This window comes from Plectropomus leopardus, chromosome 7 (genome assembly GCF_026936395.1).
Source record: "Plectropomus leopardus strain MGB_pleo_1.0 chromosome 7, ASM2693639v1, whole genome shotgun sequence".
Taxonomy (NCBI): domain Eukaryota; kingdom Metazoa; phylum Chordata; class Actinopteri; order Perciformes; family Serranidae; genus Plectropomus; species Plectropomus leopardus.
This window is the reverse complement of record NC_142182.1, coordinates 15,433,743-15,458,482: the sequence shown is the minus strand read 5'-3', so window position 1 is coordinate 15,458,482 and position 24,740 is coordinate 15,433,743. Positions and strand designations below refer to the sequence as shown.

The 24,740-nt window shown below is 39.5% G+C and overlaps 1 protein-coding gene across 4 annotated transcripts in view; it reads right to left on the bottom strand.

Annotated features, from left to right (window-relative positions):
- Positions 1 to 7,382: 7,382 nt before the first annotated feature.
- mob2a (MOB kinase activator 2a) overlaps positions 7,383 to 24,740 on the bottom strand; it is a 71,905-nt gene continuing 54,547 nt past the window's right edge. For all 4 annotated transcript variants that reach the window (XM_042495657.2, XM_042495655.2, XM_042495654.2 and 1 more), the window contains exons 2-5: positions 17,357 to 17,517; positions 14,761 to 14,854; positions 10,520 to 10,644; positions 7,383 to 9,263 (exon numbers count right to left, since the gene is read on the bottom strand). In XM_042495657.2, coding sequence (XP_042351591.1) covers positions 8,944 to 9,263; positions 10,520 to 10,644; positions 14,761 to 14,854; positions 17,357 to 17,517 — 700 coding nt within the window. In that variant the 3' untranslated portion in view covers positions 7,383 to 8,943. The remainder of the gene's footprint in view (positions 9,264 to 10,519; positions 10,645 to 14,760; positions 14,855 to 17,356; positions 17,518 to 24,740) is intronic.

The following is a 24,740-nucleotide window of genomic DNA, read 5'->3' as shown; positions in this document are numbered from 1 at the left end:
ACACGTTCTTTCAAGCTATATTAAGCAGTTTTTAGCCATTTTTGGGACATGTCAAAACTTGACATTTTTGCCATAGTATAGAATGCGATTTTTTGCCGTTTTTTCAACATGCTAAATTATGACGTTTTTGGCCTTTTTTGGCCTTTGTTTCAACTTTATATATTATGACACGTTCTTTCAAGCTATAATAAGCAGTTTTTAGCCATTTTTGGGACATGTCAAAATTTGACATTTTTGCCATAGTATAGTATGCGATCTTTGGCCGTTTTTTCAACATGCTAAATTATGACGTTTTTGGCATTTTTTGATCTTTGTTTCCACTTTGTATACATTGACATGTTCTTTCAAGCTATAATAAGTAGTTTTTAGCCATTTTTGGGACATGTCAAAATTTGACATTTTTGCCATAGTATAGTATGCGATTTTTGGCCGTTTTTTCAACATGCTAAATTATGACGTTTTTGGCATTTTTTGGCCTTTGTTTCAACTTTATATATTATGACACGTTCTTTCAAGCTATATTAAGCAGTTTTTAGCCATTTTTGGGACATGTCAAAATTTGACATTTTTGCCATAGTATAGTATGCGATTTTTGGCCGTTTTTTCAACATGCTAAATTACGACGTTTTTGACATTTTTTGACGTTTGTTTCCACTTTGTATACATTGACATGTTCTTTCAAGTTATAATAAGTGGTTTTTAGCCATTTTTGGGACATGTCAAAATTTGACATTTTTGCCATAGTATAGTATGCGATTTTTTGCCGTTTTTTCAACATGCTAAATTATGACGTTTTTGGCCTTTTTTAACCTTTGTTTCAACTTTATATATTATGACACGTTCTTTCAAGCTATATTAAGCAGTTTTTAGCCATTTTTGGGACATGTCAAAATTTGACATTTTTGCCATAGTATAGTATGCGATTTTAGGCCGTTTTTTCAACATGCTAAATTATGACGTTTTTGGCCTTTTTTGGCCTTTGTTTCAACTTTATATATTATGACACGTTCGTTCAAGCTATAATAAGCAGTTTTTAGCCATTTTTGGGACGTGTCAAAATTTGACATTTTTGCCATAGTATAGTATGCGATCTTTGACCGTTTTTTCAACATGCTAAATTATGACGTTTTTGGCATTTTTTGACGTTTGTTTCCACTTTGTATACATTGACATGTTCTTTCAAGCTATAATAAGTAGTTTTTAGCCATTTTTGGGACATGTCAAAATTTGACATTTTTGCCATAGTATAGTATGCGATCTTTGGCCGTTTTTTCAACATGCTAAATTATGACGTTTTTGGCATTTTTTGACGTTTCTTTCCACTTTGTATACATTGACATGTTCTTTCAAGCTATAATAAGTAGTTTTTAGCCATTTTTGGGACATGTCAAAATTTGACATTTTTGCCATAGTATAGTATGCGATCTTTGGCCGTTTTTTCAACATGCTAAATTATGACGTTTTTGGCATTTTTTGGCCTTTGTTTCAACTTTATATATTATGACACGTTCTTTCAAGCTATGATAAGCAGTTTTTAGCCATTTTTGGGACATGTCAAAATTTGACATTTTTGCCATAGTATAGTATGCGATCTTTGGCTGTTTTTTCAACATGCTAAATTATGACGTTTTTGGCCTTTTTTGATCTTTGTTTCCACTTTGTATACATTGACATGTTCTTTCAAGCTATAATAAGTAGTTTTTAGCCATTTTTGGGACATGTCAAAATTTGACATTTTTGCCATAGTATAGTATGCGATTTTAGGCCGTTTTTTCAACATGCTAAATTATGACGTTTTTGGCATTTTTTGGTCTTTGTTTCCACTTTGTACACTATGACATGTTCTTTCAAGCTATAATAAGCAGTCTTTAGCCATTTTTGGGACATGTCAAAATTTGACATTTTTGCCATAGTATAGTATGCGATCTTTGGCCGTTTTTTCAACATGCTAAAATATGACGTTTTTGGCCTTTTTTGTCCTTTGTTTCAACTTTATATATTATGACACGTTCTTTCAAGCTATATTAAGCAGTTTTTAGCCATTTTTGGGACATGTCAAAATTTGACATTTTTGCCATAGTATAGTATGCGATCTTTGGCCGTTTTTTCAACATGCTAAATTATGACGTTTTTGGCCTTTTTTGATCTTTGTTTCCACTTTGTATACATTGACATGTTCTTTCAAGCTATAATAAGTAGTTTTTAGCCATTTTTGGGACATGTCAAAATTTGACATTTTTGCCATAGTATAGTATGCGAGTTTTGGCCGTTTTTTCAACATGCTAAATTACGACGTTTTTGACCTTTTTTGGTCTTTGTTTCCACTTTGTATACATTGACATGTTCTTTCAAGCTATAATAAGTAGTTTTTAGCCATTTTTGGGACATATCAAAATTTGACATTTTTGCCATAGTATAGTATGCGATCTTTGGCCGTTTTTTCAACATGCTAAATTAGGACGTTTTTGGCATTTTTTGATCTTTGTTTCCACTTTGTATACATTGACATGTTCTTTCAAGCTATAATAAGTAGTTTTTAGCCATTTTTGGGACATGTCAAAATTTGACATTTTTGCCATAGTATAGTATGCGATTTTTGGCCGTTTTTTCAACATGCTAAATTACGACATTTTTGACCTTTTTTGGCCTTTGTTTCCACTTTGTATACATTGACATGTTCTTTCAAGCTATAATAAGTAGTTTTTAGCCATTTTTGGGACATATCAAAATTTGACATTTTTGCCATAGTATAGTATGCGATTTTTGGCCGTTTTTTCAACATGCTAAATTATGACGTTTTTGGCCTTTTTTGGCCTTTGTTTCAACTTTATATATTATGACACGTTCTTTCAAGCTATATTAAGCAGTTTTTAGCCATTTTTGGGACATGTCAAAATTTGACATTTTTGCCATAGTATAGTATGCGATCTTTGGCCGTATTTTCAACATGCTAAATTATGACGTTTTTGGCATTTTTTGATCTTTGTTTCCACTTTGTATACATTGACATGTTCTTTCAAGCTATAATAAGTAGTTTTTAGCCATTTTTGGGACATGTCAAAATTTGACATTTTTGCCATAGTATAGTATGCGATCTTTGGCCGTTTTTTCAACATGCTAAATTATGATGTTTTGGCCTTTTTGATCTTTGTTTCCACTTTGTATACATTGACATGTTCTTTCAAGCTATAATAAGCAGTTTTTAGCCATTTTTGGGACATGTCAAAATTTGACATTTTTGCCATAGTATAGTATGCGATCTTTGGCCGTTTTTTCAACATGCTAAATTATGACGTTTTTGGCCTTTTTTGATCTTTGTTTCCACTTTGTATACATTGACATGTTCTTTCAAGCTATAATAAGTAGTTTTTAGCCATTTTTGGGACATGTCAAAATTTGACATTTTTGCCATAGTATAGTATGCGAGTTTTGGCCGTTTTTTCAACATGCTAAATTACGACGTTTTTGACCTTTTTTGGTCTTTGTTTCCACTTTGTATACATTGACATGTTCTTTCAAGCTATAATAAGTAGTTTTTAGCCATTTTTGGGACATGTCAAAATTTGACATTTTTGCCATAGTATAGTATGCGATTTTTGGCCGTTTTTTCAACATGCTAAATTACGACATTTTTGACCTTTTTTGGCCTTTGTTTCCACTTTGTATACATTGACATGTTCTTTCAAGCTATAATAAGTAGTTTTTAGCCATTTTTGGGACATGTCAATATTTGACATTTTTGCCATAGTATAGTATGCGATTTTTGGCCATTTTTTCAACATGCTAAATTATGACGTTTTTGGCCTTTTTTGGCCTTTGTTTCAACTTTATATATTATGACACGTTCTTTCAAGCTATAATAAGTAGTTTTTAGCCATTTTTAGGACATGTCAAAATTTGACATTTTTGCCATAGTATAGTATGCGATTTTTGGCCGTTTTTTCAACATGCTAAATTATGACGTTTTTGGCATTTTTTGACGTTTGTTTCCACTTTGTATACATTGACATGTTCTTTCAAGCTATAATAAGTAGTTTTTAGCCATTTTTGGGACATGTCAAAATTTGACTTTTTTTTTTTCACTTTGCTAAATTGTGTTTTACATGTTTTTGGTCTTTTTGGCTTCTATTTCCACTTAATTATACTATGACACGTGTCTATAAGCTGTAATATATCGTTTGCAGCAATATTTAGGACGTCAAAATTTTACCTTTTTTTGATATACTATACTATGGAATTTTCAGCATGCTTCAGCACGTTGATAAAAATAAAATGCCATACTATAGTATGGCGAAACATGTCAAAATATAAGATGTCCTAAAAACAACTGAAAACAGCATAAAATAGCATGCCAAACACGCCATAGCATAGAACGTCCATAATATAGCATGTTTCAAACCAACCGGCAAATAATGTCAAAAATTAAATGTCCCAAAAACAGCTGAAAAACGCATAAAACAGTGTGCCGAGACATGTTGTGGCATAGAATGTTGCAAAAATGACCAAAAACACCATAATTAACAGTATGGCAAAAAATGTCAAAATATGACGTCCCAAAAACAGCTGAAAATTATATAAAATATCATGCAGAGACACGCCATAGCATATTACTTTGCAAAAACAGCTAAAAAACACCATAATAAAGCATGTTGAAAAAACAACCGAAAATGCAGTACAATAGTATGGCGAAAAATGTCAAAATATGACGTGTCCCAAAAACAGCTGAAAACCACATAAAAGAGTGTGCCGAGATATGTTATAGCATAGAATGTTGCAAAAACGTCCAAAAACACCATCATAAAGCATGTTGGAAAAAATGTCCGAAAATGCCATACTATAGTATGGCGAAAAATGGCATTATATGACGTCCCAAAAACAGCGGAAAACCGCACAGTATAGCATGCTGAGATAATTCATAGTAAACAATTTTGCAAAAACATTACAATATAGCGTGCCAAAAAAACCAAACAAACAAGTAATGATGCAAAACTTAGGACCATAAGAAACCTAAAGCAGTGTTTACATATGTTATATGGTTTGTTGAACTACAAATGTTGCCTTGAGACAACAATGTACCATTATGGTAAATTCCAAATGTTTATGGATTCACCATGACATTTTGGTGTTGTGTATTCAGGTATATATACTGTTCAAAAGCATTCCAGTCACCATAATTTTTCCTTTATCTCTACAATTCAACGTACATAAATTTGATGTTGCATCAGGAGATACACAGGTGACTAACAGACCAACGTGGTTGCCAGTCTGACAGGACCCTCTGTGTAAATGTGTATGTTTAAGGTATCCTGTGTCAGCTGTTTACGCTCTGGGATGCCACGTTGATGTCAACAAATGCACATGGTGGGGATGAAGCAGCATGGTCCTTATGGTTATACATCAATGCAGACTGTCATAGTGGTTTGGATTAGGCGGTCACAAATGGTCAGATTTAGGCAACTGGCATCATAATACGTACCATAGAGGGTTAAGATATTAACTGTGCAGCACTGCATGGCCATGTGGACTTCTCATTGTTTACACAGTTAAAGTGTGTAGGTGCTGTTTTTCCCTTCTTTCTCATTTTCCTTGGTAACCCTGAAGAATATTTGTCTTTTCACAAAAAAGACCTTCTGATAAACATCCTAACCTGCCTACTGTCTCCTGGGTTTTTGTTGGAGGTCCTGTTATCTATCTGCCAAGCTAGACAATCACGCCCATGTTCTAGTAAGGGCAGAATAGTCATAGTGTACCACGTCATCAAAAATAACATCAAAATGTCATAGTATGGTATCAGAATATAATCAACTAGATATACTGCCACACGGTTGCATGCCTCCGCACACAAGTCAAGTTGCACATACAGTTTACATGCGTGTCTTAAAACATGGATGCTTCACACACACCTTCTCCCTGACAGCACAAAAAACTCTACAACCAGTTTTTGGAGTTATGGCTAAAAATATGTTTTATAAGCTCACTGTGGCCTTGACATTTGGTCTTCAACCACCAGATTCTAATCCGTTTATTCATGAGTCTAAGTGGACGTTTGTGCCAAATATGGGGAAACTCCTTAAGGCCATCAGATCCTGCTTTCAGAAATGTGAGACGTATGCAAGGTCACAGTGATCTTGACCTCTGAACACCAAACAATTCTAAGCAGCTCATCATTTAGTCTACTCAGACGTTTGCACCAAATTTGAAAAATCAATCCAGGTTTACTTGGGATATTGTGGTATTGGATAATATGAATGAAACCCAAAAGGAAACAGTAAGCTTGACCTTTGACCACCAAAATCTACTTAGCTCATTGCTGAGTCCAAGTGAATGTTTGGCTCAAATGTGAAAAAATTCCATTGAGGCCCTACATGAAATACTGCGTTCACAAGAAAAGGCCGGGCGGACATGCGCACAGATAAACAGGCAGATGGATGTAGGTACGGTCGGACAAACCAAAAACATAATGCCTCCAGAAATATCTTTTCACAACAAGAAACTTTACAACTTTTCACCTGATACTTTTTTACTTTTTTTCTGCTGTGGCAGCAAGACAGTTCTGTAAACTTATAATATAGTACACTTCAAACATATAATTTTTTTAAAAATAAATTTAGTTTTTTATATCCTGCATGTGCATTTTCTTATGTTACTTTATTTTTTTTTCCTTTTAGTTAGTTCTTTATTTTTGCATATGATCAAATCATATGCAAAAATAAAGAACTAACTAATGAAGGAGCAGAAAGAAGTAACATTCCAAACACTGATTAAAAGAGCGACCAATGATCTAACGTTGTACTTCAATGAACTAAGGGGAACCAAAAGCTGACTGAAACTGGAGTTTTGAGGCCGATATTTTCAGTTTGAAAAACCCAGCCATGATAAGGTAACATTTTTTTAAGATTCCATTCAGTTTGGTTATGAAAGAAGTCAAATTAAGATTTGTACTGTGAAAGACATTAAACCGATTAGTACACTTGTCACTTCTTTTCTGATGGGCAAGTTGCAATTGTTAAACTGCTCATAAATTATTTTAAACTGCTCATAAATGACTTTAAACATCCCTGGGATTACTGTCTTTGCAATAACAATACGCCGTCATAACCAGTTTCAACTAATAAATCATCCTGTCTGATTTATGGTTTGCTTCGACTGACAGGAGATAAATGAGTCAAAATTAAAGTATTACGACTAACAAGTATGACTCAGTCTTTATATAACAGTTTTTATAGGCTCAACTGTACCCTTTGTGAATCGTAAACTGTACGTACACTTAATCAAGTTCCCATTTAAGAATAGCTCCGTGTTTTTGAAGCTACACAAGAGACGCTCAGGTTTCATTCCTCTTCCATAATTTACACGAGCACATTTAAACAGATGACACCGAGTCGAGGTGGCATTTCTCTTTTATTAGATTATAATCCGCAGAGCTTAAAATATTAAATTGCTTTTAACTTAGTTAATAATTAAAATACATAAAACGAGAGCCAGAACTGAAGAACCCTGCAAAAAAAAAAATTAAAATAAATAAAATAGGAGAATTATAAACCCAATCCTCCTCCATACAGAGGCTATGTCTGACAGAACCCGCTTGCGATTCCTTGTACAGTAAAGTCCAAGCAGACTGTACATTTTCTATACATGTGTAATGATACCTATATTGTTATTTCTGAACTAATTTTCCTCTGATAATCTTTTTTTTAAAAGCAAATTTTAAGGGACAGGTAGAAATAATCCGGAAGTGGAGGTTTTTTGTTTTTTTTTAGTTTTGCACTGGGAGTACTGGTGACTGTTCAACAGTAGAGCAGCTCCACACCCTCGACTCCCACCCCTCTTTCTGACTCCATCTCTGCCTCTCTGAGCCTGCAGACATTACCTCATGTCTTTGTCCTTCTGTGCAGCTGGAGTGGGTGTTGGTGGTGGTGTTGGTGGTTCAAAGGGGGCTGCTGCTGTGGTGAACGCCAGCAAACAACTCTGATCCGGCCTCATACAGGCACTAGTCTGTCTCAAGCTCTCTGATCAGATTAAATATCTAACATACAATCTTTATATTTTCTTCTCTGTCTCCCTGCTTTTGTGGCGTTCTCTTCATGTTTGCTGCCCTCTACAGGTTGGCTCTGGGACATGTTTGTTAGGGGAACACCAGGTGATTATGTGACTATACTGTAGTTAAACACATCTGCCATATGAAGGACTGGTGAACAACAAGGGACAGAGAATGAAAAAAAAGAGAGACTTCTCTCTGGCAGCAGTGACGTATTCTCTCAGGTCCTGAGTAGGAAGCGCTTTAATCATCCCCCACATAAACAACCCAAACAGTGATTGGCTGGTGTCGCCCCGTCAGGCAGTAGCGTGGCTCCCTACCGGCCAGCGTAGTGGCCGTGCGCCTGCAGGCCGCCTCCTGCCGGTGCAGGAGGGAGAGGGACAAGCCCGCAGGTGAGCAGAGACGCTTCTCCACACATCAACAACACTGTACAATAGTAGGTTGAAGCAAAGCAGAGCCCCCTTCCTGTACTGTATGTTAGGTAGAGGATAGAGGGAGGTGAAGGGTCGATGGACACGCTGCACCCCCCCTCCCACAACAAAAATAAAACTGAATAAAACTTCAACAAAAATAAAAGTGAAATAAAACCAAAAATAAAACATACACATACTTTTTTTGTTCCTAGTTTAAATTGCAGAGAAGATGGGAGGAATTTGCCCCGGGGAGGAACGCTCACGCCAATTCCTGCTGGCGTGAGAAACCCCTCCCCACCACCCTAAAACCCCCCAAAAAACCCTCCCCCCCTTCCTTCCGGCTGGTTGGTTGGTGTCGTAGCGAAATATAAGGGTAGTGGAAGGTCTCTAAGTCCTGCTGGCACCGAGTAGGGAGGCCAGGCTGTCTTTCCTTCTCTCCTCTATCTTATCTTCTATCACCCCCAGGGCCGCTGTCTTACCGCCGCCCCCTGCTCATCTCTCCGTCACGTGGTTTTGTGAAGAAGGGGAGGGCGCCGAGGCTGGGCCAGAAGGGGCCGGGGCGGGCGCGGGTGGCGGGGCGGGGGTGCAGAGGATTTCGGACAGGTCGTCCATGATACAGGTCTCCTTGGGGTCGACCAGGTTGAATTCCCTTACGAAAACGATGAAATGTGCATACAGAGTGTTCAAGTGGCCCTGCAGGTCCAGAGCCACTGTCTCTTTAAAGTGCGCCCAGTAGAGGTGAGCCAGCACGTGGAACAGGTACCGGCAGATCTTTTTTACCAAGGACTCAAAGGAGTTGGGGAACTCTTTGCCTGAGGGGAGGAGAAAAAAAACAACAGGAGAGACTGGATTAGACAGGAATCATCATGAGGGAGTGTTAAGGACAATGCTGATGTTTTATAGCTCCTTATATTATCAACTAATCCTGTTAAAGACCATAATAAACAATGCGTTAGTCTGTCTCTTAATACTTTCTGTACAATACTACGGTTAGCCACATGCCTGTATGTTCCCACTGAAGAAGAAAACTTTTAACAAATGGTCAAAAATATGTAGTTTAATTTTTAAGAAAAGGCAGAATGATTTCCTTTGAATGCAATTTCTAAACACGACTGTTGTTGTAGACTGTTTTCCATGTCGATTACTCAACGCTGCAGGACTCAACATAAATTCCTGTGAAACTGCAAAAATATTTTTTACAATTTTTTTTGGGTACACAAACCAAATAATTCATTAAATCATGGGAAAATGAATCAGCAGATTAACTGATAGTGATAAGAACTGAAAGAAGCAGCCCCAAATATTATTACTATAACTTCTTTTAAATGTTATTGCTGAAGACCACTCTGTCATTAACTCTATCTGAAACAGGAGAGGGCAGCAGTACAACGTTGGATACCTCCAGTACAATAATACAACCTGTGGTCCCGATCCCACTAGGGGTCGCCAAAGGTTTATGAGGGTACTGAGTCCTTTTGATTTTAAGTGGTGTAAGAGAACTTTTGTTTTTTGTTTCAGTGAATTTGTTATTTCTAATGATTAGATTGTTATTTCAAATATAAACTTAAAAAAACTTTCAGGATAAGGGCACGGTGAAGACCTGAACACAAGCTGTTATCACAGAGACTTCACTCTCTGCTGAACAGCCTCGTCCTGAATTAGAAAAGTGCCATTAAAACAACTTAAGAGTTAATAAAACAAAGGCCAAGTTTTAGAAAGGAGAGAAAACTGAAACTGTCAAAGAAGAAGCCTAGTAAGTATGTGTGATTGTTGAAAATGAAAATAAATAAATATAGATAGATAGATAGATAGATGGATGGATAGATAGATAGATAGATATAGATATAGATAGAGATAAATATTTTTTTTATTTTGCTGTTGATTTGAATATTATTGATTTTTTCTTCTTGTATTGATTTATATCATCATTTAATTGTATCTGAAGCTTTGGCAATATTGTTTTACAAACATTTGTGACAATAAAGCAAATTGAATTGAATTGAACTGATATATATATATATATATATCAGCGAGTGAGAGAGATAGAGACAGAGAGATAAACACTCACCATATTTTGTGGGAAAGATTTCCTCATCTGTGACCAGTTTCTGACAAAGACTCATTACGAAGTCGACATATTGTGGAGCAGTGCACTTTGTCTTCTTCCCCCTCTCATCATACCAGTAGTATATTCTAAAAAGAAAAGGGAGACATGCAATCCCTGTTGTCATGTACATCTTGCAAAGGAGCACTTAAGATATGAACAGGACACCATTACACAACCAAGTTTTAATTCATCACAATGAATGTTTCCTGAAGAATGCCTGTAGCTGAAGCAGGAGCTGTTCAGACACACAATAAAGGGGTATTTCCTGGTGCATGAAATGGTCATTTATCCATTTTAGCAGGAACAGAAACAACATACAGGTGAGCTGTGAGACATAATTGGCCTATTAGACATCGCCTGGCCCTATTCCCTCATCTGGGAAAAACCCACACTCCCAGTGACGACGTACTTCCTGTATGATGCTGTTCAGAGTGAAGATATGGCTTATGGACACTACAAACTGTTGAACTGTAATCCAGGTATCATGTTTGCATGTTTTCATTCCACCAGATTAACTGAACTATGTGCCCTGGAGCTTTAATTTCCTGATTGGGCCAAATTCCCCACTGTCGCAGGAGTTAACGGGACGCTGACGCCCTCTCCTCTCAGTCCTGCTGCTGATGAAACCTTTCCGGAGGGGGGTGACCCACATAGCTGCTGGGCGGATCGTACTAATAGTTAACAAAAGCCCAACAGCAGCTCAGCAGCACGGATCTAGTCACGCTAGCAGGTCAGCAGACACCTTAAGAAATTGATGAATGAGTTAACAAGGGTGGAGGCAGTGAAACGGGACGGGTAACCAGCGAAACAAAAGGCCCGCTGAATGATCAGCGAGCTGGAAAGGTCAATTAATAAGCTTATGAAATAGTGAAAAGAAATGTGCATGCAGGTGTAGCTGTTTGCAGTGTGCGTCTGGGAGGCAGCGGGGCAGACATTACAAATCTTGAGGAATGTAAAGCGACCACGTAACTGACCCTACAGGAGGGACCTACTGACCACAGCACCAGGGCCAGACTCTTACAATGCACTTACTCACTCAGGATCAGACTGTGTGTTTGTGTGTGGGAGAGGCACTGACTAAACTACAAACATGCCTTCTGCACTCCGACACTCTCAGTCAGACATGATGAATCTATGGCGTTACACAGAATGAAGCGCTGCTGCAGAGGCGGGTTGACTTTAGGGGCTGGGTTCACCAGAGGCCCAACAATATGATAGTATCTTTATACTTAATCCATAATACAATATTATTGTTATTTTAGAAGTTTTGCAATATGTTAAGTATTGAATTTAATTCATATTGCAATATATTACTTTTTTTCAACTTCAAATTATGTCCACAAATGAGAACTTTGTCAACATCTGTTTTATCTCATATAAATCAGTCTGTTCATCTTGATCCAATCATTTTTATTGCAGCAAAACATATCTAGTGGACTGAAACAGCAACAGATTTTATTGTTCTAGCAGAGTACCAAAAGTTTAACTTGCATTTGTAAAACTGACAACAAAGAATAAAAAAATCTATATTTGGTGTCCATGAATTGATTCAATATTGAATATATAGCATGATAGGATTGTTTTGAATATTATTATTTATTTTTTTTTACAAATTCATTATTCAATTTATGCAACTTTTGCTAATTTGATATTTAAAAACTAAGTTTTAATTTGCACCTTGAGTTTGTCATAACTGTTTTGCAGTGGGATGAATTGGGCTCATAGATGTCTTCTGGTAGTTTTTTTTAATTATATAAGCGGTTTTTAATGTTTTCAGTTATTGATTTAATTAATTTATTATATGGCATGTAATCTGTTAATGCCTCTATAACTTCATACTAATTGTTTTTTTTATTTTGGAGATTACAGGGTAGGTTTAAGTGATCATGAAAATGTCACCATGGTGGTAGTGTCAGCTTTTGTTGTCCTTTTTACTTTTGTGTTACATCTTTATTATGAAGCACTTTGAGCTGTTTGCCTTGCATAAAAGTGCTGTACAAATAAAGCTCATTATTATTATCATAATATGATATCAGGACAGAGAGACAATGTTTTAAAGATGTAATAAAAGCCAATAAACAACAACTATACTTTAAGACTGATACTTGGAGGACTAAAGTTCAGTTAGAAAGATTAAATGTTTGCAGTTGAGTTTAATGACGACCTGAATGTTTTGCACACTCTTTGTAAATGGGAAATTAAATATTTGATAAGTGATTAAAGAGACTTAGTGCATCTGTGTGTTTTACCAACCACATCCAAAATGTCACCCTCCACAAGAACCCAACGCTACTGAACAGTGTGAGCACATTACCACACATCTCCCTCCCTCACACACACACCCATCTAGCCACCCACCCATACAAAATGGGTCTAAATAGCTACCAAATGGTTCAGTTCCCTCGTAGCTCATGGAAACATTTACTTCCAAAAATAGTGCTGAGCTCTGCCTCTTCGGGCAGGGGCACTGACGCTGCTGCGACTGTGGCTCAGTCAGTTCTCACCACAGAAGGGGGCACGGGTGCCAGGTCCTGCACCGGCAGGAAAGGGTGGGGTGCCAGGCAGCAGGCAGTGGGGACGGTCCAATCATAAATGGTGCGCCTCATCTTAGAAACGCAGTTTTAACAGTAAAGGTTTTTAAGTCAAACAAAAATGCTTAAAACATTCTAGCTGAATCTGGAGCAGAGCTGTGAGACAAACATGTTTTTAAGACTGCCTCTGTTTTCCACAGGTCAATAGACAGTGCAAACAAAAACATGTTAATCTGCTCTGCTCTCTTCACTCTTCACATACCGCAGGCGAAGCTCATTGGCTTCTTCCTTTTCTCAGGGTGTGGGTTAGTAACAGCAGCTTAAGGTGAGAGCAGTGGAAAAATCCACTGTTGACTGAGAGGTTAACTCGTGACAAGTTCGTCTCTTGCAGCATATCTGTCATATATGTGTCATTTCTTAATGTTTGTGTTGTTTGTCATTGATGTCACTGTCGTATTTTTATCCAGGGTGAGCAGCATTACTGTGTGTAATGTGTTAAGAGCTGTGTAGTGACTGTTGAGGTTTCTCAAAGTGTGGGTAATCAGGTTTTTCCAGCCTTCTGTATACACAGGGGGAATGACAGCCTCTCTGCGGAGACAAGGGCTCACACATAAAAACGGCACCCCACCCTGACAGGGCAAACAAGTTAGATAAATGCTTACAGTTTGTCACCTCCCTTCTGTTAATATGGCATGAATAAGCCTCCATGTTATGATTATGCTTTAAAATCAACTACTGCATTGGTATGCCCTTCTTACTGCACACCGCTGCAATGGACCACCTTTTATTATATATCAATTAGCCAGCAATTAGCCCTGTAAAAACATCACACGCATTTGGTAACAGTTTGATTACAACACTCCTCTAGACAGTGTTCATCACATTTATCACCTGCTGGGCTGTGTGGGATTAAATGTATGTCTCCAGTATTTGACACAAACTATGCCTTATGTGGCAGCTGCGCTGGACGTTTCTGAAGTCCTGGGGTCAAAACCAGCAAAATAATGGAGATTTGTCTGCAAGTTTTTTTGTATGTACATGTCACTAAAAAGATTAACATATGATGTGATTATTTTGCTGTTTTTGATCTCTGGGGTTCTGCCTTGTTTCTTACTAAAAATCTGGACATCTTCTTCTATATTATGTTATCAGTGTGTAGGGACTGTGACAGTAAACAGCATATCTTTAGCTGGGTTTTTACTGCACAAATGAAAATGCAACAAACAATAACGTAAAAGTGGGTAAACAGCTGTTGTTTTGACTTTTTCTGTCTCACATCTGTTTGTGGAGCTAGGGATGGTAAGAAAAAGAGATAACTGGGCACCTTTAAGACAGGTGAAGCCTCATGGTGGATCACAGCGTTCAGACTTGAAATTATATGAACCTAATCTTTAAACATGCTGCAGCACAGACACAGCAAAGTGCCATTCTCACTGTACAACAACTCTTACGTGAATGTACAGCTCGCTGCAGTCCATTAAAGCTGCATATTGCACATTCCTAGATAGACTATGTTGGTAGTTCAAAGACCAAAAATTAACCTGAGCGCACCCCTCAGGGTTGTGAGTTGTCCCTTGTATCCCTTGATGAATTAACCAATTTGTGATGAATAAACCAAAGGGCCTCTGCAGGTGTGCGATGAATAAACCAAAAGCGGCAGAGATAACTTACGTGTTGCAGGCTGTCATGGCTTGACAGGTGTCCCCAGTGCAGAACTCTGAGATGGTGCTGTACTGCAGGTTGATAAGATTGAAGAATGTTGTCGCTGTGGCAAAAAACAAAAGAGATTTTAGCATTTTAGTCAGTGTGTGTAATCTGTTACGCAGAAATAAATCATATACACGACCACTAAATAATTTCCTATGCCAGAATGATATCAATGATTAAAATACTGCAGAAAAGAGAACAGAGAAGAAAAGAAGAACAGAAAAGAGGATTGTGTGTCAAGTCACGTTCTGCTGTAGATGTTGAGCACACACCTACAGCATTGTTTATGCAGTGTATCTGTCACTGTGATCAATGAGACAGTCACAGTCACATGCATGAACTAATGCATCACAAACTTCAACAGTGTGTGAGGCTAAGAAAAGATTTTTTGGAAAAAATGGGAGGTGGCTGCAGTTTAGCAACCATTTAAGTTGTTGTTCAAGTAACTTAAAACTGAAACAGGTATTTCTGCCATAAGGGAAACTCCTACACAGCCTGTTGTACTGCGAAACAAAGCGTGAGAAAAGCTGGGGTGTATTCAGTGAGAAGAAGTCTATCTCTCTGTCAAAAATATTTGTTCTGTATGTTGAGCTTGTGCAAACTTCCTTGTGGTGGTGACAGTGCTTTAACTGTATATCTTTCTTTGTAAACATTCATTTACTCAAAAAACATAGGGGGAAACAGAATTCTCATTCACTTTAAAACTAAAGTATGCATTCAGTGTTGATGAGTTTTTGAAGAGCTGTGCGATGTCATCATAATCATCCATGACTGACAGAAAGAATTTAATAAACAGGCCATCAATTTAAAACATTGACAGTTTGATGATTTACTTGACTTTCAATGTTAAATTATTACAATTTCATGTAATAAAAATAATGTGAACCTTCATGAAGAGGGTACACTGGTACGAGCCACACTATCTGTTTAACCTGCAGCATAAGAGGTTTAAGTAAGGTGGAAGAATCTACTAAATTAAATGGATCCAATGGCTGGTGTTAAAATCCTTTACATTTTCATTTGTTCTTGTGACTTTTATTGATGCTTCCGTCCAAAAGGTATTTTTTCTACTGCTGACCACCACAACACAGTTTCTACCTAGGGAACGTTGGGAGGTCTTAACACTGAATGTTGTCTCTATTACCAGATATATGTGTATGTATTCAGCATCTGTAGGCGACAGTAAAAGGTTTTGGTATCGGCAGAGTTCTGGTTTCCCTTTACAGTCCGAGGAGTGTTGATGAATCAAGTTTCCGTTGCAGGTAAACAGTCCTTTTTGTGGCACTGGCCGATCGGCTACAGTCTAACAGCGAGTTAGCTTGTCATTGGCTTTTAAAAATATATATATTAGAATTCATATTCAGATATCTGTTTACAGAGGCTGGCCAATATGACATGGGCACAGAAAATGAAGTCTTGGCTTGGATATCAGCTGGCTACACCAGATCAGCACGAAATACTGGCTCTCACCCCCAGAGGTTGTCGGACCAATAGTGGGGTTATGTAGATGGGTTAAGTGGCACCGTAGGCAACCCTTGAAATAATCTAAATGATAAAATATGCTTATAAGCTGAGCTGAGCAAAAGCTCTACTGATCTGGCTCCAATTCAAGAAAACAGGTCTAAGATTTTTTTTATTTTTCCATGTTGATCAGATAGTCATGTATCAGGATACAAATTGCATCCATTATAATTTCTCTTCTACATGTAACAAAAGAACCAACAAATATGAGCTCATTAGATTAATGAACCCAAGTAATTATTGATTCAGTTAAACAAACTATTAAATCAGACCACTGCTCAGCCCTGTGGCCTGTGCTTACACTAAAGCCCAAATAGTTGAGGATACAAGTCGATACGAGCCAGCTTACGTAACTTCCAATTTTAACACATTAACATGTAAGAACATGTCCCGTCTGCTCTATGTAACAGTGTTGTAGCTATCTAAAATAGAAAGGAAAGAATGCTTGTTTTTTCCTTTTCGCTCGCAAGCACCTGGGCTGGATATGTAACCAAAACAAAGACGGGGAGACGGACAAAATAAAGAGTTTCATAAGATCGATCAAGCAGCCAGGCCGCAGTGAGTTTACAAAACTCCAGAAATGATACTCATAATGACAACTATAAATTTCAATATGAGTTAAAACAGTGCACTGACGCTGGCAGTGAACAATGGTGTTTAAAGAAGTGGCGTGGTGTTACTGGGAACGGACTCAACACTGTGCCAGGCCTGGATCATGTTAAGGGCTTGGCTCTGTCAGAGTTGCAGCTCCACAGGAACATCTCGTCATCGCCAGACAAGTGCATACCAATTTGGAAAAACAATTCCAAACCCTTGAGGAAAATATTAAAGAAGTCAGAGCAAACACTGAGCTTGACTAAAGAATTTTTCGGTAATAAATTAGATTAATAGGCCCATTTAACATCTTAACTATGGCCATGTTTAATTGCTTATAGGCTTAGTTATTACAGCAGTGGTTTCTGTTGTCTGTACAGGACAACATGTTTGAGATACTTTATGTATCCTGCATATTTTCTATCACTGCACCACAGTCACTCACTGTTGCTGGCTAGCCATTCGTTGAGGTCTATCTCTCTGGGCAGCACCACTAGCTCCTTGAGGTCAAAGTCCACCACGCGGATTTTTGTGTACTCTAGCTCCAAGTACTGCTTCTTCTCTTCTGCCGGAGGCTTCTTTCCATTTGGCTTCGTCTTCGACTTCCTGCAACACAGAAGAAAAGAACGCAGGTTAAGGGGCTGCGAAGCACTTTATATGGGCAATAAAGAATTAAGGAAATTGCAGAGTGAGATTTCTACTGTTTAATTGGACACCATAAAGAAAGGGAAGAATGTACGACCTATACTGGACTTTTTTTCAGACAGGTCTACATGATGCCAAAGTAAAACCTATGTATCCAACCAGATATCCAGGTAGTCAACTCTGATTGTGGAGGACAAATCAGCACAAGTTAGTTCTGCAGTAAAACTCCACTTGATAAACTGGGAAGTCAGCACAGGTTATTTGTTATGAATGAAAAGCACTGTAAATGCAAAAAGCTGATTGTAGACAGACAATTATGTGGATACAACATCCTTAACTCAAGCGCAGACATCTAAAAAACACAGATGACAAAAATTACAGAAACAAACTTTCTGTGACTTTTCCAAATCTGGATTCACATCAACCTAAGCAGACCAAACAAAGCGCTCCTCTATTGCTGTACCTGAGCCAAAGCTCTGACCTCTGACCTTATGTTAGGTCTATAGCACCAACACAGACGGCCGTCCCCAGCATCTTGCACTTCCACTGCTAGTTTTAGCACAGGGATGTCATATCACACTCCCCCTGCACTTCCAGGGCTGTAACCTCTCTGCCCTCAGCTCCCCGTCTGTATCAGTAAAGGCAGAGCAATCTGGGGTCAAAGGTTGAAAGGCTTGATACGTGAGTGAGACAAATAAACAAAGGCACAGTTGTCTGGGACAATCTGGGACTAATGTAATCAACGACCTTCCTTCTTCAGTATTCTGTTCAAGGCTTTCCTCATCCTGCAATGACTCCTGTTCCCAACTTTTCGCTACATCTATATTCCGCTCAATCTTGGCTCTGTGACTGTTGTTTGGGATTGCTTAAGGACAGGGGAGTTTGAATTTGCTCCCTGAATTTACTGAGCCTTTTTGACCCTCATTTCCGCTCGTCTTGCACTCACACCCTCAATTTCCAGTTCTCGTCCCTCCTCTCTCCACACCCTCTGTCTAAACACAATGATCCAGCCATGTGTTTCTAGCTCTCCCTTTCCTTTTCCCAGTCACACTCCCTTAAGACAGCAGCTCTGGCTCCTGGGCCAGTGAGAGCTGCTCTAACAGCACTAATGATGAGGGATCATAAACACTATTTTCTAGCAGCAGCCAAAACCCCTCTCACTTTCACTTAGGTTCTGCTGCAAGAATCGCTGGACTTTACAGGGAAGAAGCAATGACTGGTGGGCTTTCCGAAGGAAATACACAGTCCACATGCAGCTAGAGATATTAGAAAGAGATTTAGAGAGAAAGGATGGGGGAAGTGAGAGCAAAGGGGGGAGAAAGGAATGAGGAGCGGAGGTAAATCGACACAGAGCCCAGCTGATAACCATGGGAACTAATAAACACTTACAAAACATGACAGGACTGCGGAGCACGAGGCCTCTTGGCCAGAGCACACTGTTCAAAAGCCCTCAGCAGTTTGATTCCCCTCTCCAGGAAGCGTCACCCTGCTTTCCACCTCAGCAAACATGGGAAGGCATGTCAACATGTGGATGCATACTGAGCCAACAGCCACTGACTTTGTAAATGTTTAAGTGTCCCCCTTTGAATGTCTGCTGTTGTCTAATTTAGCTGTCAGGAGACATGCTTAGTTGTACACCGCCTTTGGGCCTTCTGTGAAAAGAACCAAAGTACTAATACTTGCACAACATCTGGCACACACGACACCACTCAGGTTCTCATCTGCTTGGCAATGATTCGTCAAGGTATTCGGCTCATCCTATTAGGGAGCTCCTGTATGTGTTTTGGCCTCATTTATAAACCAAAGACACTGAGAATACACTGCTGGCTAATTATTAATGAGTGGTCACTTTCTGTTTCACCTCTTTTCTCCTGTTGCTCTGCTCTTTAAATTTGTTAACTCCCTTTGTTTTTTCGCATCTCTTTCTTTAGGCTTGTAGACATTTCTTTCTGCTCTTTCCTCTTCATGGCTGCAGGCTCACCTGTCCAAACAGCCTATTGTTCAGGGTCAAAAGCCTCAGGCCTTGCAGTTGCATCCTTGCCCTTTCTTTTTTTATCTTTTCTGCCCTTTCCATTCATCCTTCTTTCCCCAACTATTATCCTTCTCATTTACCTCACTCCGTGACCTCTACTCTGACTCACATTTTAATTACTGTTCCTTTTTTGTTTGCTTAGGCTCCTTCCCATGCCTGTTTTAATCATTTGTTTAATTTCTCCTTATCTCTGTCTGCTTCCTTCTCCCCCTCAAATCAGACAAAAAAACTTCACCCTGCTCATGAAGGCGCAGACAGATTTATGTGGTCTGTGTGGTTTTGCACTGTGAGCTACATGTTCCGTCATGTGAAAGAGCTTTACCCAAGGATGGAGCTTCATCCACAGATACCGTCAGCTCTCACAACTTTTCAAAGGCTCTGCTAAGCCCCTTAGAAAAAAAAAATAAAAAAAACATTCGGCTCCTGTATAAGGTTCAAGTTGGTTCGTTCGCCCCCTCCCCTTCCTTTCCTTTTGAAAACATTCTGTTTCACTGAGCTATTTCCTGCCTCTTTCCCTCTGTAATTTCATCATTTTCCATACAAATGCCTCCTCCACTTCTTGCAAACATTTGTGTGGTAAGGGGAGGTGAAATTCTGGAGCCATTAGTTTATTTTAGGATAAAGAAAACTTCCTCTCTGCCAGCACTCCTCCCCTCATACGTACATAGTCTGTCTTCCCTGCAACACACACACACACACACACACACACACACACACAGCTTTGTCTGTTCTTGGTAAAGTTCTCCCAGGCAAGTCTTTGCCATAAAAGGCAGCAGATGCCTCGTTCTCCCTCACCAGATCAGAGACAGATCAGGGCAGGCCAGAAGGCAGGAGTGGAGTGGAAGCGTAGCCAGGGCCAGGCACATGTCTCTGGGCCAGGGGGACAGCTACAGCCTGCCTGGCACCAGCAGGAACCATACAAGCTCACAGTCCACAAAAAAACTGGTCAGGCTCCATGGAATATGTCTACAAAGAGCCATGAGGAAAAAAATCACGTGCGCTATACTGATGTCTTTTGAACTTTTTAAGTAGAGGTGGAGGGTGTGAAGCAGGAAGACAGACATGGTTGGTGTTTCTTTGCAATAAAAAACAATAAGGAAATAGGGATGTATAGTTGGGTGACACAGAGGTCAGTGCAGTAGAGCTGAGGAGTGACAGCTGTTCAACTGTGTCTGTTAGCCGACCTCGCTTATTCCTTTCACTTTTCCCAGCAACACCACCTCCCCCACCAAACTGCTGTCCACTCTCACTACCTTTCCTCCCGTACCACCACCAGTACCCAATTACCAAACAGTGTCTCCAGCTCTGAATGTTGAACGCCTCTCTCCGTCTTGTTGTGTGGTGAAGGGCCATCAGGGACCACGATGGAAATAAGTCCTGCATGTTGTCCCTGACAATACCTCAGTGTTTTCATGTGCACATATACACTCCAACACAAACACTAACACACATATCTGGTTGTAGCCCTCTCCCTCGTCACGGCCGACCCAGCTGGTCACGACAGCTGTGTCACGGGCCTGATCCCACCAGAGACCTCGAGAAAATCCACAAGAAGCTAGTCCTGTCTGGTCTGAGAGAGTGCGTTTGTGCAGGCACGTGTGTCCAACAAGTCCCCATGTGTGCACGCAGTTGTGATTCAAGTGTGTCAAACATACATCTCTTTGGCCTCACACTGGTGCATACATCAGCTGCTGTATGTTAGCCTGCTGCTGCTGAACACTGAATAAACTTCAAGATAAAAAAAATCAAAAAAATCAAAAATAAGTAGCCCTTTGGCAGTACACAAGCATGTCTCATTAACAGAACCTGGTTCCAATTAATCCTGGAATAACTCAAGGCCACATTATTGAGCTATGCTGGAGAATTAGTTTAAGTGCTTTCTCAAAAATACTACAACTTGCTACTTAAGAGCTCCCTCTTCTCTCTATGCAGGCTCACACATACCATTGAGCTACATGTTCTGTCATGTGAAAGAACTTTACACGAGGATGGAGCTTCATCCACAGATACCGTCACCAAAACAGGATAACGTTCAGACAGTGCTGACCGCTTTGTCATACTTTATCATTGCAACACCAAAAAGATGCATCCATCAAAACCGATTCTTACGTTACAACTAAAAAACCAGAGGCCTTGGATTTTGTGTTTTGATTGCTTCTCCCTGTGATTAATACAACTGAAGTCAGAAACCTGCTTAACAACTCCTGAGTAATGACTTTCCCCGTAAGTCTTCAGTTTGTGCCAAACCCGTCATTGCACAACTGTCACTTGAATTAGCCTTTTGAATCACAGAGAAATCCAACTATTGGCATATGGATGCAGTTAATGCCATCTGGGAGGGTAAATAGCACTTGCAACACTAACAACAAAGACCTCTACCATCTTTTCTAAGATGGCTAGTGATCTGAGGGATTTGCTTTGACTGCAAATGTGAAATTTTTCATAGACAGATTCATGAAACCATCTCTAAAATATATTCTTTTTATATCTCTGGCACAAGAAGAGGCACTCCAAGGTGCAAAGACATGCTTTCCTTGTCATAATACAGTACTGTATCACAAGGAAAGGAGCCCCTGTGTCTATGATAAGGATATGAGCGATAGCAAGCACCACAGACAACAATCAATGGTCTTTTTCCCAGGAGCACCAGAGAAATCAAACACCTTTGAGTGACCTTCAAACACACATCTGATAGGTCAGAAAGACTCAATCGCATTTCAGTAAGTTATAAACTGATTGTGGAGTTCACAGTGCTCAGACTTAAAAACACTGCACTAAAACATCAATAGTAACAGGCTACTCCTCCAAATCTCAGCCGATAAGACAAGAACTGAGTGAATGAACTCTGCCATTTTGTAAAAAGAGCAGCTTCAGTGAGGAGGATCAGTTTTCTCCAAGCCTGGCCTCCTGATCTATTTCAGGCTTCAAATTGAATAGACTCAATCACTCTTTTCCCCGAAAAACCACAGACAGAGGAGAGCAGGCAGTTTGAGCACACCAAAGCTGAACCACAGCGACCATTACGGGGCTAAAAAGAGACAGAGTTAAGGATGGACTCAACCAAAGGCTCTGCCTTGCAGTGCTCAAGTCCACAAAGTAACTGCTCTGTCAAAGTTGTTACCGAAGAAGTTTCTGTGTAGTTTTAAAGGGCACTGACACTCAAATAGTTGTCAGTTTTAGTACTGGAGAGAAGAGATAAGAAGGCAACACAAACAAAGAAGGCGCAGCTGCCACCACTTGATCAGTAGCATCACTGGGGGTGTCAGCAGCACTGTAAATCAGTAAATAAGAACTGCAGCCAGGGTACAGGCCCAAACAAGTGCACACACATACACCCAGAGCTAATTCAACTGCTGACCGTGATTCTGGCCACCTCTTCGCCCCCCTTGTCATCCTGTGCTAAATCCCATTCAGTGGCTCTGAGGCCTGCATAGTATGTAAGGACCCCCTGCCAGCACAATAATAGAGCCTCATCAACATCACAACGCACATGGGACAGGAACGGGGGTTTTGGTTTGAGATAAGACTGAGCTGCTGGTTAAGCATTTGGCAAATCTAACCTTGTTGGGAGACGGTTAGCTCTGACATTGATTTGGCACCACAGGAAATGACTGATGTAGATGATAAGACTGAAGGACTGACTGAAATTGCTCTACACTCTGATCAATCCAATCAGCCAATCTAAATGATTACTGAATCAGTAAAACAAAGACAGACTGTGTTTTGGCCCTACACTATTCAAGCAGGCAATACAAGCAAGAAATTAACAATTCTGAAAAAAGGGGTCAGAATTACACAAGGCTACAGTCACTCTCAGGGAACTGGATCATTAAAAGCGATCTTTTACAGTCTAGTATTCATACCTGCATCCAAGCCAAGGGCATTCAACCATTCACTGGAGGGGGAAACTGGTTAAAAGTGGAGCTATAAACAGGTCTACAGTGCCCACCACCCCCTAATAAAACCCCAAACTATGCATCCTTGTTAACTTTGATGAAGTGTTTTTGTTCAGTTTTTCCTCAAGACGTCAAATTTGTGGAAAACCCCCCTTTGTTCCTTCCAGGCATATAACCTGAAAGACGCACTTCCTTATTAACCAGCTGATTTCTTCAGTAGGTATGGCAGTTGAGTTCCCCGTAAAAAAAAAAGGAGCAGCAGAACTTGTCTCTACCTGTCACAGCTCTTGCGACAGACAAACACACTGCACAATAACACTCTCTGCTGCTGCGTCCATTACATCCTGCTTATTATCTGTTAAGAGATCTTAAGATGGTGGATATATTCCTCATTAACACTCCCCACATCTTCACAGACGACAATAGGTTTTGAGGCATGTGCCCTTGGGGCTCTTGCTTGAAAACACACCTGTCACCAGACTTGAAAGGTAAGAGGAAACTTCATCAAAGCATTAATAACAGGACTAGTGTCCCCCTGGAGGAGCACACTAATGTCTTCTTCACACACACACATTCGTAAACTCGGTGTAATATCTGCCTTATTCACAACTGCTGTGACAGTAGTATTTCATCTTGAATGTATTGATTCATCACAGAGTTTAATCATGAATGGGGTTGTTGTTTCTGGCACTTTGTATGACACATAAACACACTGCTAACACTCCTATTTGGGTCATGCATTCTTTAAGTCTTATGTCTGCTCGGTCACACTGTGGCCTTTACGTGGCGGCTAAAATAATGTATTTACCCAGCACATTTTATTAAACAGTCACAGAAAACACCGGGCAATCTGATGTTCATCTGCAGCCCTAAATAATGTCTTTAACATATTTCCACCTGCTTTTCACATTACACTGTAACCTACAGTGTGAATGAGATGCTCTGATAAAGGTTTCAATCAGGATTATTATTATACTCAACTTTGACCATTTTACTCTTTATCCATTTCTATCAAGCTAAAGAAAAATGGAGCCCTGATTTAAAATAATTTTCCTATGCGTTTGCTAAAACGTTAGCAGGCGTCTTTAATAATTTATTAGCATAGATGAAGAGGCAGTGTCACATTTCTCTTGCTCTTGTTGAGTCTCGTTAATGAGAGCTGCAGGAGGAGGAATGAGGCATTTGGGTTAGTCGTCTTCCACCACCGGCTGGTAAATTGCTGTGACCCCGGAACCAGAGGGTCCCAATACACCAGC